A 14101-nucleotide genomic window follows, 5' to 3' on the forward strand; every position below is an offset into this window, starting at 1 on the left:
GACCAACGTAACGTAGTAGACCTCGTATACTTGGACTTCAGCAAAGCTTTTGATAAAGTTGATCACAATCTCCTAATCCACAAATTAGAAAAAAGCGGGGTTTATTACAACACATGCAGATGGATAAACAGTTGGCTGACCAACTGCACCCAGCAAGTTGTCCTCAACAGCTCCAAATCCACATGGAAGAAGGTAGGCAGTAGGGTACCACAGGGTTCTGTCCCGGGCCCTGTGCTCTTCAACATTTTCATCAATGACCTTGACGAGGGAATAGAAGGTGAATTCGCAGACAACACCAAGCTGGCAGGGGTTGCCAACACCCTAGAGAACAGGCTCAAAATACAGAAAGACCTAAACAGATGAATACTGTGGGCCCGTACTAACAAAATGATGTTCAACGTCGACAAGAGCAAAGTCCTTCACCTAGGCAAAAAAAACCCCTAGACACGCATACACCTAGGAGAAACCCCACTCAGCAGTAGTGACTGTGAAAGGGATCTCGGAGTCTTAGTGGATAATCAACGGAACATGAGCCAGTAATGTGCAGCAGCGGCCAAAAAAGCCAACACAATCCTAAGCTGCATCAACAGGGGAATACACGTCAAGACCAAGGAAGTATTAATACCACTTTACTACGCCCTGGTCAGACCACACACAAAAAAGAGACATTGAAACTCTGGAGAAGGTGCAGAAAAGAGCAGCCAAATGATTAGGGGACTTGAAACCAAGACTTACGAAGAGACTGTAGAAACTGGGTGTGGATAGCCTTGAGAAAAGGAGGGCCAGAGGGGACATGATAACAGTATACAGGTACATGAGGGGTTGCCACAGAGAGGAGGGGGTCACTCTATTCTCCAGAGCACCAGAGGGCTGGATGAGGAACAATGGCTGGAAGCTGACCAAGGAGAGATTCAACCTGGAAATAAGGAAGAACTTCCTGACGGTCAGAGCAATCAACCAGTCGAACAGCCTGCCTGCAGAGGTTGTGAACTCCCCAACTTTGGACACTTTCAAGAGGAGATTGGACTGCCATTTGGCTGGGGTCCTGTAGGATTTCCTGCTAAGGCAGGGGGTTGGACTTGAGGACCTGCATGGTCCCTTTCAACTCTAACAATCAATCAATCAATCAATCAATAAAAATAATAATCTGTTCTCTAACAAACAATTTGGATTCAGAGAAAAATTATCCTGCAACCTGCAGCTCCTCCACTGCAAAAACATATGGACAACTCATCTAGATCAAGGAAAATGTATAGATGCAATTTATATTGACTTCTGCAAAGCCTTTGATTCAGCGGTCCGCGGCAAACTACTTCTAAAACTCAAATCCTAAACTTAATATACAGTACCTCATATAATTATATGAAACACAAAAATAACAAAAATCTAATTTGTACATCAGCACTTTAAACATGCATAGCAGTTAAATATAATCCATGCAAATAAGATCTGAAATCAAGAAAGGCAACCTTTTCCAGCTTGAAAAAGAAAAACTATAATTAAAAAAAAAAGATTTATGGGTAGGTCTAGATCTAGAATATTTCAGCTTGCAAGAAAAAGTAATAAAGACTTGGACAAAAATAATAAGAATTTCACCAGCAGTTCCAATACTTTAACATTTCTAGCCAAATTAATTTTCATTAATAATCCTTGTAAATTGTAAAATAACAGATTTTGATAACAGCTACAGAGAAGTTCAGTAATTTCATGCTTTCACAATTTGAGTTTCTTTACCTTTTAAGTAAAGAGTTCTTGGAGAGGGGTGGCATAGAAATCCAATTAAAAAATAAATAAATAAATAAACAAACAAACAAACAAACACAAGTACACAAATAACTGCAGAAATTTACTGTTCAAATAACAGGGGCAAAGGGGAAAACGTACGACTCACCTGTTGAGAAAACTGTTGTGGATGTAATTGGATTCGTTGTTCTCTAATGTGTTTTACTTCCTGTGGCAATGTTTCAACTTCACGGATGGCCTCTAGAGTAACCTTCTGGGGCAGAACTTGGAAAAGTGATGTCACATACATCAAGATAGATTTTTTGTCAGGATAAGTTGTTGCAACATCTGTACATGCACATTAAACATACAAAATTTTACAGTGTTTATAAGACTACATAGAAAGAGGCTCCCCAATAATTTATTTTTCATTTAAGCTGTTAGTAAACTAAAAACATAATAGGAGGATCATGCCAAGGGCCAGTTAAAAATTTAATTAATGGATGCTACATCCAAAATGAAACCAAAAAAATAAATACAACGCTCATTTAAGCATTTTTGAGTTTTCTTGACTTTTATTTTAATGCCCTTTTTGTTGCTTTTAACTCTGGTTGTTTTTTTACTGTTATTATTCTGTTTCAATTGTGAGATGCCCAGTCATAAATATGAAATGGGTGGCTTGTAAATTTACTAGATAAATAAAAGAGCAACAGTAAAGAAAAGAAGAAAAAACTCTATTCCATCATAATTCCTACATATTTTCTTATTCAAAATTCTTATTCTTTCAGCATTTAAATACAAAAAGACCTTATTCATAATAATAATCTTATGGGTAGCCAAACAAGATAGTTTATTTGAAATATTGCACATTGTATATAAATAACTGAAGAGCAGGTTATATATTATAACACAGAATTGCTCAATCTATTACAGAGGTACACAAAATTCCTTGCCTAAATATGGTCTACATCCTGTTTCCTTTCTCCTAAAGATGAATGGTTTTGACCTGACTTTAGATACCACACTTAGCTTCTTTCTATGTTATAGAGCTCCAGATTATGATATCACACACACGAACAAACTAGCCTCACTACTAACATGGGCAAGCTCCCACCCTCATCCTCTTATATTTCTTGGAGACTTAAACCTTCCACATATAAACTATTGTACATACTCCTGGTCAGTTGGAGGATGATGAAGAGCTTGAGGACTCTGATACAGATAGTGTTTATGAATTAGCGGTAGGCCCTGGGTTACAGGTATTAGAACAGGTGGGAGGCCAGCCACAGGATGTGGCTATGAGTCCAGAATCTAGCGAGGAAGAATCAGATGTTCGATGGGTCAATCCTCAATTCAGAAGGGTCCAAAAACGCAAGGAACAGGTGTTAGGAAAAAGATATTAAGGGGAGGAATAGGTTAAATACTGGAGTGATGTATTTGGTACAATAGGGGGTCAGTGGGGAAGAAGGGTGGAGTTTCAATGTTGTAATTTTAAAATGAAACATGTTTCAGTCTAGCTCCAGAGCGAGCAAGTTTATTCTGTGTTATTTTGCAGTCATTCCTGCTGTTTTTGAATCATACTGTAAGTACATAAATCTTGGGAGATGGAGGAGGCTGGAAGGAATGTATGTGGAATGCAATTAAGAGAGATAACAGGAGAAAAGGAATGTGTCAGTCTGTATTGCATATTGAATATGGAAGTGAAGAGAATAAAAATGGAGTTTATTTGTTTATGAAATACTGCATTCAGTAAGAGTTATTTTTAATAACTATACTTCGACCAGAAACCAGAACATAAACTGGATCCTAAATGAATGTTCCACTGAACCCATACATTCAACCCTTTACTATGCCGTTACTAGCCTAGGACTAGATCAACTAGTTACTAACAACACTAGACTTAACAATTGTCTTGTCCTCATCTTCTGCAAAAGTCTACACTCAATTTACGGACTACAAATAAAAGAACCCTTTTCTAACAGTGACCAATGCATGATTGACTTTTACCTAAACATACACCCTCACAAAAACCATTTTAACGAAAGGACAACCAACTATAACTTCAAAACAGCCAATTACGATCTCATCGAACCTACCTCTCACCTCTCGACTGGCACACAATTTTCTCTGATTGCATCACTACTGAAGACCACTACAATATGTTTTTACTTGAAATCCAAAGAGTCATCAAATTATATGTACCACTAATATTCACCAAAACTAAGAAAAACAAATTACCCATAAAAATAAGAAAGCGTAAAAATAAAATAAAGCAGGCCATGTTTCAAACTTTAAAAGCCGCTATAAACATCTGTGTCACCAAATAAAGACTGAATGTACCAATTATCACATCATCCAAGAAGAAAACCTTCTACGGACAAAGTCTACTCATGCCTTCTACAACTTTGTTAGCAATAAACTCAAAAACTCTAGACCCATCCCACCCCTTAAAGGACCAAACAACATAGACCATAATGATGAATCAGTCAAAGCCAAACTCTTTAACACCTTCTTCAGCTCAGTCTTTGTTAACAACAATGGCTCATGCCCAACATTTCCTAATTGCACCACAAATAATCTCAATGATCTTACACAAATTGATTTTACAGAAGATAATGTTAGAAAGGCATTACACAACCTAAAACCATCTTTATCTATTGGACCAGATGGACTATGTGCATACTTCTTAAAAAAGCTCTCCTCCACCTTGGCTGAACCTCTGAGCATAATTTTTAATAAATCTTTCAGTACTAGCTCCCTATGCACACTATGGTCACTTGTCACAGTCATCCCTATCTTCAAAAAAGGAGATCCAAGCAACGTTGAAAATTGCAGACCTATCTCCTTCTGTTGTGTCACCTGCAAAGTTATGGAATCAATCCTAAACCAATTCATTACACTCCACCTTGAAGCTAATAACCTACTTTCCAATGAAGAATTTGGTTTCAGAAAAAAATTATCCTGTATTCTACAACTCCTACAATGTAAAAACATTTGGACCACTCAACTTGACCAAGGTAATCCAATTGATGCGATCTATATCAACTTTTGCAAAGCCTTTGACTCAGTTGCCCATGACAAACTTCTTCTGAAACTCAAATCCTACAGCATCTCTGGACTACTACACAATTGGTTAACAGCATTCATATCTAACAGACAACAAGTGGTCAAAATAGGAAGTGCCATTTCTCTTCCTGCTCATGTTAACAATGGTGTCCCTCAAGGTAGTTTTAGGACCCACACTATTCATACTATACATAAACGATCTTTGCGATTGCATCACTAGCAATTGCATTCTCTTTGCAGATCATGTCAAACTATTTAATACTACCGACAATGCTGCTACCCTCCAAAAAGATCTTGACCATGTAGCAGAATGGTCTAAAACCTGGCAACTTCAAATCTCCACCACTAAATGCTCTGCCTTACACGTTGGTAAAAAGAATCAAAATACTAATTATAAACTTGGAGGAATTGAACTTATTGATAACCCTCAATCTGTCAAAGATCTTGGAGTACTCATATCCAATGACCTAGAGCCCACTGCAACAACATTGCCAAAAAGGCTTTAAGAGTTGTTAACCTAATCCTTCGCAGCTTCTTCTCTGGTAATTTTGAACTGCTAACAAGAGCTTACAAAACATTTGTCAGACCAATCCTAGAATACAGCTCACCTGTATGGAACCCACATTGCATATCTGATATCAACACAATTGAGATAGTCCAGAAATATTTCACAAGAAGAGTCCTTCATTCCTCTTCTCACAACAAAATACCTTACTCCGCCAGACTTGAAATTCTTGGTTTAGACAACTTACAATTCCGTCGTCTCCGTTCCAACTTAATTATAGTTCATAAAATCATATACCAAAATGTCTTACCTGTTAACGACTACTTCACCTTCAACCACAACAACACATGAGCACGAAATCGATTTAAACTAAATGTCAACTGCTCCAAACTTGACTGCAAAAAATATGACTTCAGCAACAGAGTAATCAACGCCTGGAATGCACTACCTGATTCTGTGGTTTCTTCTCCTAACCCCAAAACCTTTAACCTTAGACTATCTACAATTGACCTCTCCCCCTTTCTAAGAGGTCTGTAAGCGGCGTGCATAAGCGCACCACTGTGCCTACCATCCCTGTCCTATTGTCTTCTTTTGTTACTTTTTTATCATTACTTATCTAATGTTTAATTTGTACAAATTATCACCCTATAATTGTTTGACAAAATAAATAAATTAAAAAATCATATGTCCTAAACAGATATGAATTGGGTAACTGTCCCTTCCGAAGTCCTTCAGAAGCAAAGCATAAATGAACTGATGTCTCTAAAAACTGTCTAACAGTCTACCAATCTTTGTTACTTCCTCTGTCACAGCTGTAGAAGAGGACTTAATATTAGCAATAATTTACAAAATTGATATACCATCCAAGTCTCAATGACCCTGGATGGCTCACAACAACAACAACAAAAATACACATAAAAGATTAAGATAAAAGATGACAATTCAGTGATATAAGGGGGCTTATTCTATCACCAATGACCTGGGTGAAGAGCCAGATGTTTTTGGCTCTTCTGAACAACAGCCATTCAAATCTTGCAGGGTACCTAGTTCTAGTTGGCAGATGATGCTAAAGAGAAAGTGAAAAAGGCCAAAATGAGCCACCAGGTGCCTCTGCCTCTGCCTCCTACAGCACTCTGCCTCCTGTCCATGGGGTCAGCCTGGATATATCAAAGAACTGGCCCACAGTGCCTCTGCCAGATAAAATGGGGTGCATAGGGGCATGTATGGGCCCCCGGCACCTGTTTTCGGCCTCTACTTCTTCCTGCAGACTCTGCTGACCAAAATGGAGCATGCAGGAGTCTCACACAGCCCTTCCACAGCCCATTTTCAGACTCCACAGACTCCTGCAGTACTTCGATAGCCAAAAATGCCCATGGACCCCCTATGCCCTGTTTTGGCTGGCAGAGGCACCGAGGGCCAGTCCTGTACTAAATAATTAAAGTTTTGTAAAATAAAAAGGAAAGAGACATGATTTTATTTTCAAAATGACAGATCAAAAATGGGGGAAAGAGTTGCAATCTCTTATAGTGTTTAACAGTAATCAATAATACAGATAACTGCATTATCTATCTACATAGATGATTACATATTTTATTTTGTTCCTGCTGGGGATATTACTTTCAGAAATCTAGTTAAATGTAATTTTTTTTTGTCAAATTACAGTATTTATATTATTTTTAAAAAATCAAATTAAAAGAAGCCAACATTTGTATCTACTGATTTAGGTACATTAGTATGTGTTTAAAACCTGTTTTCAACAGATTTATTCTCCTCCCCATTAAAAACAACAACAAAGCAAAGCAAAAACAATACCCAGATAATTAATAATCTTTATTGAACTTAAAATACTATTTATCAAAGTAAAGCATTTCAGATTTGATTTCTCTTTTAATAACCAATCATAATTAGATATACAGGAGAAATACGTAAATGCCATTATAATGAATATAAATATTCAAGTCCAAAAGGTGCTTTTTAAGAGGCAATTGGACTTTCTGTTTTTTCTTTGAAGATGTTTCACTTCTCATCCAAGAAACTGACTGGATGGTGAGGAATGGAATACATTTATACTCCCTTTCCTCCTAATAAATTTTATTTATTTTTAGCCTTTCTACATCTCATGTTGTAAGAATTTGCTTTCTAGGTTTCATACATAGTGTACATACAATAATCTTAAATATTCCTTCCTTCCTTCCTTCCTTCCTTCCTTTCTTCCTTCCTTCCTTCCTTCCTTCCTTCCTTTGACTTATAGGCACCCTTCTCCTTGAAGACTCAGGGCAGCCTACAATAATAAAAATAGATACAATGATTAGTTAATTGTATACATCTCCACCCTGTGTCCACTCAGTGAAGCAGTGGAAGTGATGTGCTGGTGTCTGGAGGCTGTTAGGGTCTGGATGGGTGCTAACAGGCTCAAGCTCAACCCCGACAAGACGGAGTGGCTGTGGATTCTGCCTCCCAAGGACACCTCCATACGTCCATCCATTACCCTAGGGGGGAGCTTTTGACCCCCTCAGAGAGGGTCTGCAACTTGGGCGTCCATCCATTACCCTGGGGGGGAAGCTTTTGACCCCCTCAGAGAGGGTCCACAACTTGGAACATCATCTGCTGGTTGTGGCAAAGGGGGCGTTTGCCCAGGTTCACCTGGTTCATCAGTTGCGGCCCTATCTGACAGGGAGTCTCTACTCGTGCTTGGGAGAGACCCAGAGAAGGCAAGCTAAATCACAAACTAAAATGCTTCTACACTAATGCACATAGCATGGGAAACAAAAAAGAAGAATTGGATTTAGAGAGTGGACATAAGGATTATAGTGGACATAAGGATTATAGTACTGAGCGGGGTTTTTGGATAGGCACGTTGTGTTGAGATTTAGAGAAGCCTATTGAAAACTCTGGAGAGGCGCAGACGGAGGAGATGGCTGGGAGATAGCGTGTCACCACAGATTACTCCGCGGCGGAGATTTGGAATCCGACCTTCAAAAGAGCAAGAAACATGCAAAATACACAAAACACTTCACTCTTTAAAAAAAAAAGAGGACTCTTTCTTCATTTCTCCTCTCCATCACAAACTACATTAGAGAACTAAAAACTTACGGAGAAAAGAACAAAAAATTCATGGAGGGGAAAAATAGTAGACAGAATAGGAAGTGACGTTTCATCCTTGGACATTTAACTTGTAGAGGAAGAATTCACAAACTGGAACTCTGAAAAACAATCCTTATCGGAAATATCGAAGAAGAAGTAATACTTCTTTCCCCTCTCCTGCTTCCTTTTTTCCCTTTCTTTTCCTTCTCTTTTTTGTAAAAATATATAGAATAAGAATAGAATTTATAGAATAGACTTTATAGAATAAGTTTATAATACTATTATAAAAATACTTGTATATACTAAGACTAGAAAATAGGCTGGAAACAGCTCAAATGACAACACAAAAAAAAGGAACAAAAAATGGCACTGGTAGAAAAAAACCCTGAACAAAATGAAAAACAATTAGAACATGTTGACCAAAAATGAAAAGACTCCCATAAGGAGTTGGAAAACTCGCTGATCCAACTGGAATTAGAGAGATCCTCATATTTTCTGAGGTTTCAAAATGTAATTGAAACAGAAAATGAAAATCTAGGGGAAATTATGACAACCATAGTGGCGGGGATCTTACAACTCAATCAAGAAGAAGTAGTTAATGAGATGGATGAAATTTTTAGAATTAATACAAACTACGCACGTAGACACCAATTGCCGAGGGAAATCCATCTAAGATTCTCCAGAAAAAACAAAAGAGACAGAGTATATGCAGCCTCCAGAAAAAGAAAATTGACATACAAAGGCAGAGAACTAAATATCTCAAAACAAATTCCTAGAAGGGTAAGGGAGCGAAGAAGAGAATACAAGACTCTAGTCTCACTCTTGAACAAAAAAGAAATTACATTTAGGTGGATAACCCCGGAAGGAATGATGATAAATCTAGAAGGTAGAAGAATTAAAGTCGACAATCTCAAAAAGGCGCAAGAAATATATGAGCAAATAGCCGGTCTAGATTTAGAATCAGAAAGCGGAGACAGTTTAGAATCTAGTAAAGAAGATGAAATAGACACAGATAGACGAACAGAAAGAAGACAGGAAGAAATAAGATTAGAGGAGAGAGAAAGGGAGAAAGAGAAAAAAAAAGAAGGAACCAAGACTAGATCACAAACAGCAGCGGCAGCGAATAAATAAACAGCCAATAGCAACAAAACAAACAAACAGAACAGAACTATAAAGAAAAACATTTTTTCTCTCTTTTTTAAAAAAATTAAATGTTATCAGATAATAAATTAATCTCAATAAACATTAATGGCCTTAACAATAGTCACAAAAGAAGAAAGGTCTTTTCCAAACTTCTGAGCCAAAAAGCACAAATAATGTTTGCAAGAAGTGCACATTAAATCGGCACATAAAAAATATCTGGAATATTCCAAGCTGGGAAAACTTTATACATCATTAGATGAAAACTTTAAAAAAAGAGGGGTGGCCACCTTTGTGAAAAAAGAATTAAAGCCAAAAGAAATAAAAACAGATTCAAAAGGAAGATATATAATGACCGAAATTGAAATCAAAGGTGAGAAAGTACTAGTAGTTAATATTTATGCCTCAAACCAAAAATTGAAACAATTTTACAAAAAAATACACGAAATTCTACTTCAAATTAACCCTGGAAACATCTGTATAATAGGAGTCTACAATGGGATTGTGGACCCAAATATAGATCATAAGGCAGTAAATAAGAGTAAAATAAAAAGGGCCACTCTACCTATTACATTTAATAAATGACAGAGGAACTAGATCTTACAGATATCTGGAGACTAACACACCCAAAAGAAAAACAATTCACTTTTTTCTCAGCACCACACAACTCCTTTTCTAGAATAGACATGGCATGGTTAAACAAAGGAATGTATAAAAAAAATAAAATCGGTTGAGAAAGAGCCAAACACATGGGCTGACCATAACCCATTAAAGATCATATGGCAGGGAGAAAAGAAAGAATACAGAAGATGGTCGCTAAACACAAATCTACTTCAAGATGGAAATTACATAGAGATGATTAATAAAGAAATAAAACTATTCCTAGTGGAAAATAAAAAACAACCTACTTCAACACAGATACTCTGGAATACTCTAAAATCATATACCAGAGAATTAACAATAGCATATACAGCCAAAAAACAAAAAGAGAAGGAGGAATATAACCACTATATAAATAAAATTACTAACTTAGAAAAGAACCTCCAACAAGACCCAACAAACAATGAGATTTTAAAACTTTGGAGGGAAGCCAAATACAAAATAAAGTCTATTGATCAGCAAGAATTAATTAGAAATATAAAACAAACAAAACAAAACTACTTTGAAACAGCCAATAAACCAGGCAGATGGCTCTCCCAAAAGATCAAAAAGCAAAAAGTGATAAACTGATTTACCAACTAGAAGACCAAAATGGAACAGTCTAACATACCGAACAACAGAAAAAAGAAATAATACAGGATTACTACAAAAATTTATATAAGGAAGAAGTAATAGAAACCCCGAAAATAACAAAATACATACTAGAGAACAATACACTACAAATAGATGATCTCAATAAACAAATGTTAAATGACAAAATAACCATACAAGAAATTCAATTAGCTCTGAAAAAACAAAAAAATAACAAATCCCCAAGCCCGGATGGCTTCCCAGGAGAATTTTATAAAAGGAACAAGGAAACATTTGAACCCATCCTATTGGAAATATACAATGAAATATTAGAACAGGCAAAAGTCCCAGATTCATGGAGAGAGTAATACATAACAATAATATTGAAAGAAGGATTAGATAAACAAAAAATACAGAATTATAGACCAATATCACTATTGAACGCAGACTATAAGATCTTCACGTCGATACTAGCAGAAAGAACAAAAAAAATTTAAAATAAAATTATTAACACGGATCAAAACGGTTTCTTACCATCTAGACAAATTTCAAATTATACAAGGACGGTACTGGACATCTTGGAGTATTGTGAAGCGCATCCAGGAGAGCAAGTAGCCCTTGCCTTCCTGGATGCGCAGAAAGCATTTGATAATGTCAGTTTGCAATACCTATCAGAATTAATTAGAGAATTAAAACTAGGCAATAAATTTGAAAATATCATTTGGACTATATATGCTCTCCAGTCGGCTAGGGCAATAATAAATAGTGATATGACAAATATAATTCCTATAGAAAAAGGAGTACGTCAGGGTTGCCCAATGTCTCCTCTTCTATTTATATTAACACAAGAATTATTATTAATTAATTAATTAATACGAAACAATAAAGAAATAAAAGGAATTAAAATAAAAGATGAAGAATATAAACTGCAGGCATATGCTGATGACATAGTCTTTTTCCTGGAAGAGCCTATAAATTCAGGCCTTGAGCTAATTAAAGAAATAGAAAGATTTGGTGAATTTTCAGGATTAAAAATTAATAAGCAAAAGACAATGCTCATGACAAAAAATATGACTTTAGGGCTGATCAAGAAACTGGAGGATGCTACAAATCTCAAAACCACAAAAAAGACTAAATATTTGGGACTAACAATACCCAACAAAACTATATCCCTTAAGAAGGACAACTACGAGAAACTAGCACATGAAACAAAAACATTTTTGGAAAAGTGGAAGGATTTACAATTATCAATGCTAGGCAGAATTGCGATAATAAAGATGAATATTCCCCCAAAATTTCTTTATCTTTTACAAACTGCCCCTATCAATATAGAACAAAATTTTTAGGGAGATAAATAAAAATTTCTCAAGATTCATTTGGCAAAATAAAAAACCCAGAATCAAATTCTCATATCACCAAGACAATAAAAGTAGAGGAGGCCTTGGACTCCCAGATTTAAAATTATATTATAATGCTGCTAGTTTAGTATGGATAAAAGAATGGATCAATCTTTCCAACAAAATAATATTGGTACTGGAAGGCCATGACCTACAGACACGCTGGCATGCCCATCTCTGGAAAGATGAAAGGAAAATACAAACGACCTTTAATAAACACCAGATCATAAAATCCCTAATAAAAACCTGGTACGAAATCAAAAAGAAACATTACACCAAAATTCCCAGATGGTTATCCACCATGGAAGCTATTATTTATCCAAATTTGATAGACCCAACCATGACCCTAAACTATGCAGATATTTTACACCCAAACAGGGATTTAACCCTGCTGTTCTGTTCGGGTCGTATGTGACCCGAAGCCAAGTTTGAGTCCCTGTAAAACATTTTCCCTGCATATCTGAAACTTGAAATTTCATGAGTTTTCATCATTTCAGGGGTTCTCTCTATGAGAATTTTTTTGGGAGGGTGGGGGGCTTAGTTTTTGCTGGGCAAAAAAACTTCCTAATGTTATGTTCGGGTCACATACGACCCGGACCGAAAACTCTTCATTTGAAGTGCTTATGTTTGGTCAATTTGAAAACTTTTTTCACTTGGAAAGTAGTCTGAACATTTCTGCACACAATGATATGAAAATTGAAATGAAAAAATTAATCCTTATTGGTTTATTTTGCACATAAATGTGCCTCCCCCCCGTTTTTGTGAATTGTTTTCAATTTATGGATAGTTTTGCTTGCAAAATCCATTCTATTTTACTGGAGTTGGTGTGGGATTGGTAGCTTGAACATTTCTGAATATAAGAAAAATATAAAGGAACTGAAAAAAATGATTCTTACTGTTTTTTTAACATCAGAAATAAGCCCCCCCCCCTCGGCTGCTTGCAATCATTTTCACTTTTTATTTTTTTATGCTCCAAATCCGAAATATTCTTTAAAATCTTAGGCATTCATTTACTCAATTTAACAATGCTGATCATCAAAAAATATTTTTGGGGTGGTGGCTAATTGTTTTCTGGGCAAAAAAAAAATCATAACTTCGAATCTGTTTCTGTTCGTATATGACCGGACCAAAAATATTTTTTTAGGTACTTGAATTTGATCTTTTTGAAAACTTTTTCAACTGGAAAACTAGTTTGAACATTTATGAACATAATGATATGAAAATTGAACTGGAAAAATTGAGACTTATATTTTTATTTTGATCAAAAAGCCCCTCCCCCCATCCTTTCTGAATTTCGTGTCAATTTCTATTTTTTAAGGCTACAAATCCCTAAGGAATTTTCCCCCAAAAGGTTTGATATACTAAATTGAACATTTCTGAATATAAGAAAAATATAAATGAACTGAAAAAAATGGTTCTTATTGGTTTATTTTTGCCACAAAAGGGACACCCCCCCCCGGACTTGCTGTGTGCCATTATTGTCACTGTTTATACATATTTGTCTAGAAATATTTGGAATATCCTTTTGAAAATCAACCACATTGTAGCCAGATAACTAATTTTATGAAAGAAATCCATTTTACTAAAAAAAAGTATGTAAGTTTGAAATTAACAGCATAATTTTTATATAAATTGAAATAACTTTATATGCAAAATAAACCAATATGCATCAATTTTTCCACTTCAATTTTCATATCATTATGTTCAGAAATGTTCAAGCTACAAATCCCACACCAACATTAGTAAAATAGAATGGATTTTGCAAGCAAAACTATCCATAAATTGAAAAAACTTTCACAAAAACGGGGGGGGGAGGCACATTTATGTGCAAAATAAACCAATAAGGATTAATTTTTTCAGTTCAATTTTCATTCCATTGTGTGCAGAAATGTTCAAACATGTTTCCAGGTGAAAAAAGCTTTCAAAAAGACCAAATGTAAGTACCTAAAATGATCAA

General features: G+C 35.8%; 1 protein-coding gene across 1 annotated transcript in view; it reads right to left on the reverse strand.

Moving 5' to 3' along the window:
- Positions 1-14101, reverse strand: part of LOC139155793 (dystrophin-like) — a 583469-nt gene that overhangs the window by 359580 nt on the left and 209788 nt on the right. Inside the window, exon 9 of the mRNA XM_070731073.1 lies at positions 1892-2070. Coding sequence (XP_070587174.1) covers positions 1892-2070 — 179 coding nt within the window. The remainder of the gene's footprint in view (positions 1-1891; positions 2071-14101) is intronic.

The sequence above is a fragment of the Erythrolamprus reginae genome, unplaced genomic scaffold (genome assembly GCF_031021105.1).
Source record: "Erythrolamprus reginae isolate rEryReg1 unplaced genomic scaffold, rEryReg1.hap1 H_6, whole genome shotgun sequence".
Taxonomy (NCBI): Eukaryota; Metazoa; Chordata; class Lepidosauria; order Squamata; family Dipsadidae; genus Erythrolamprus; species Erythrolamprus reginae.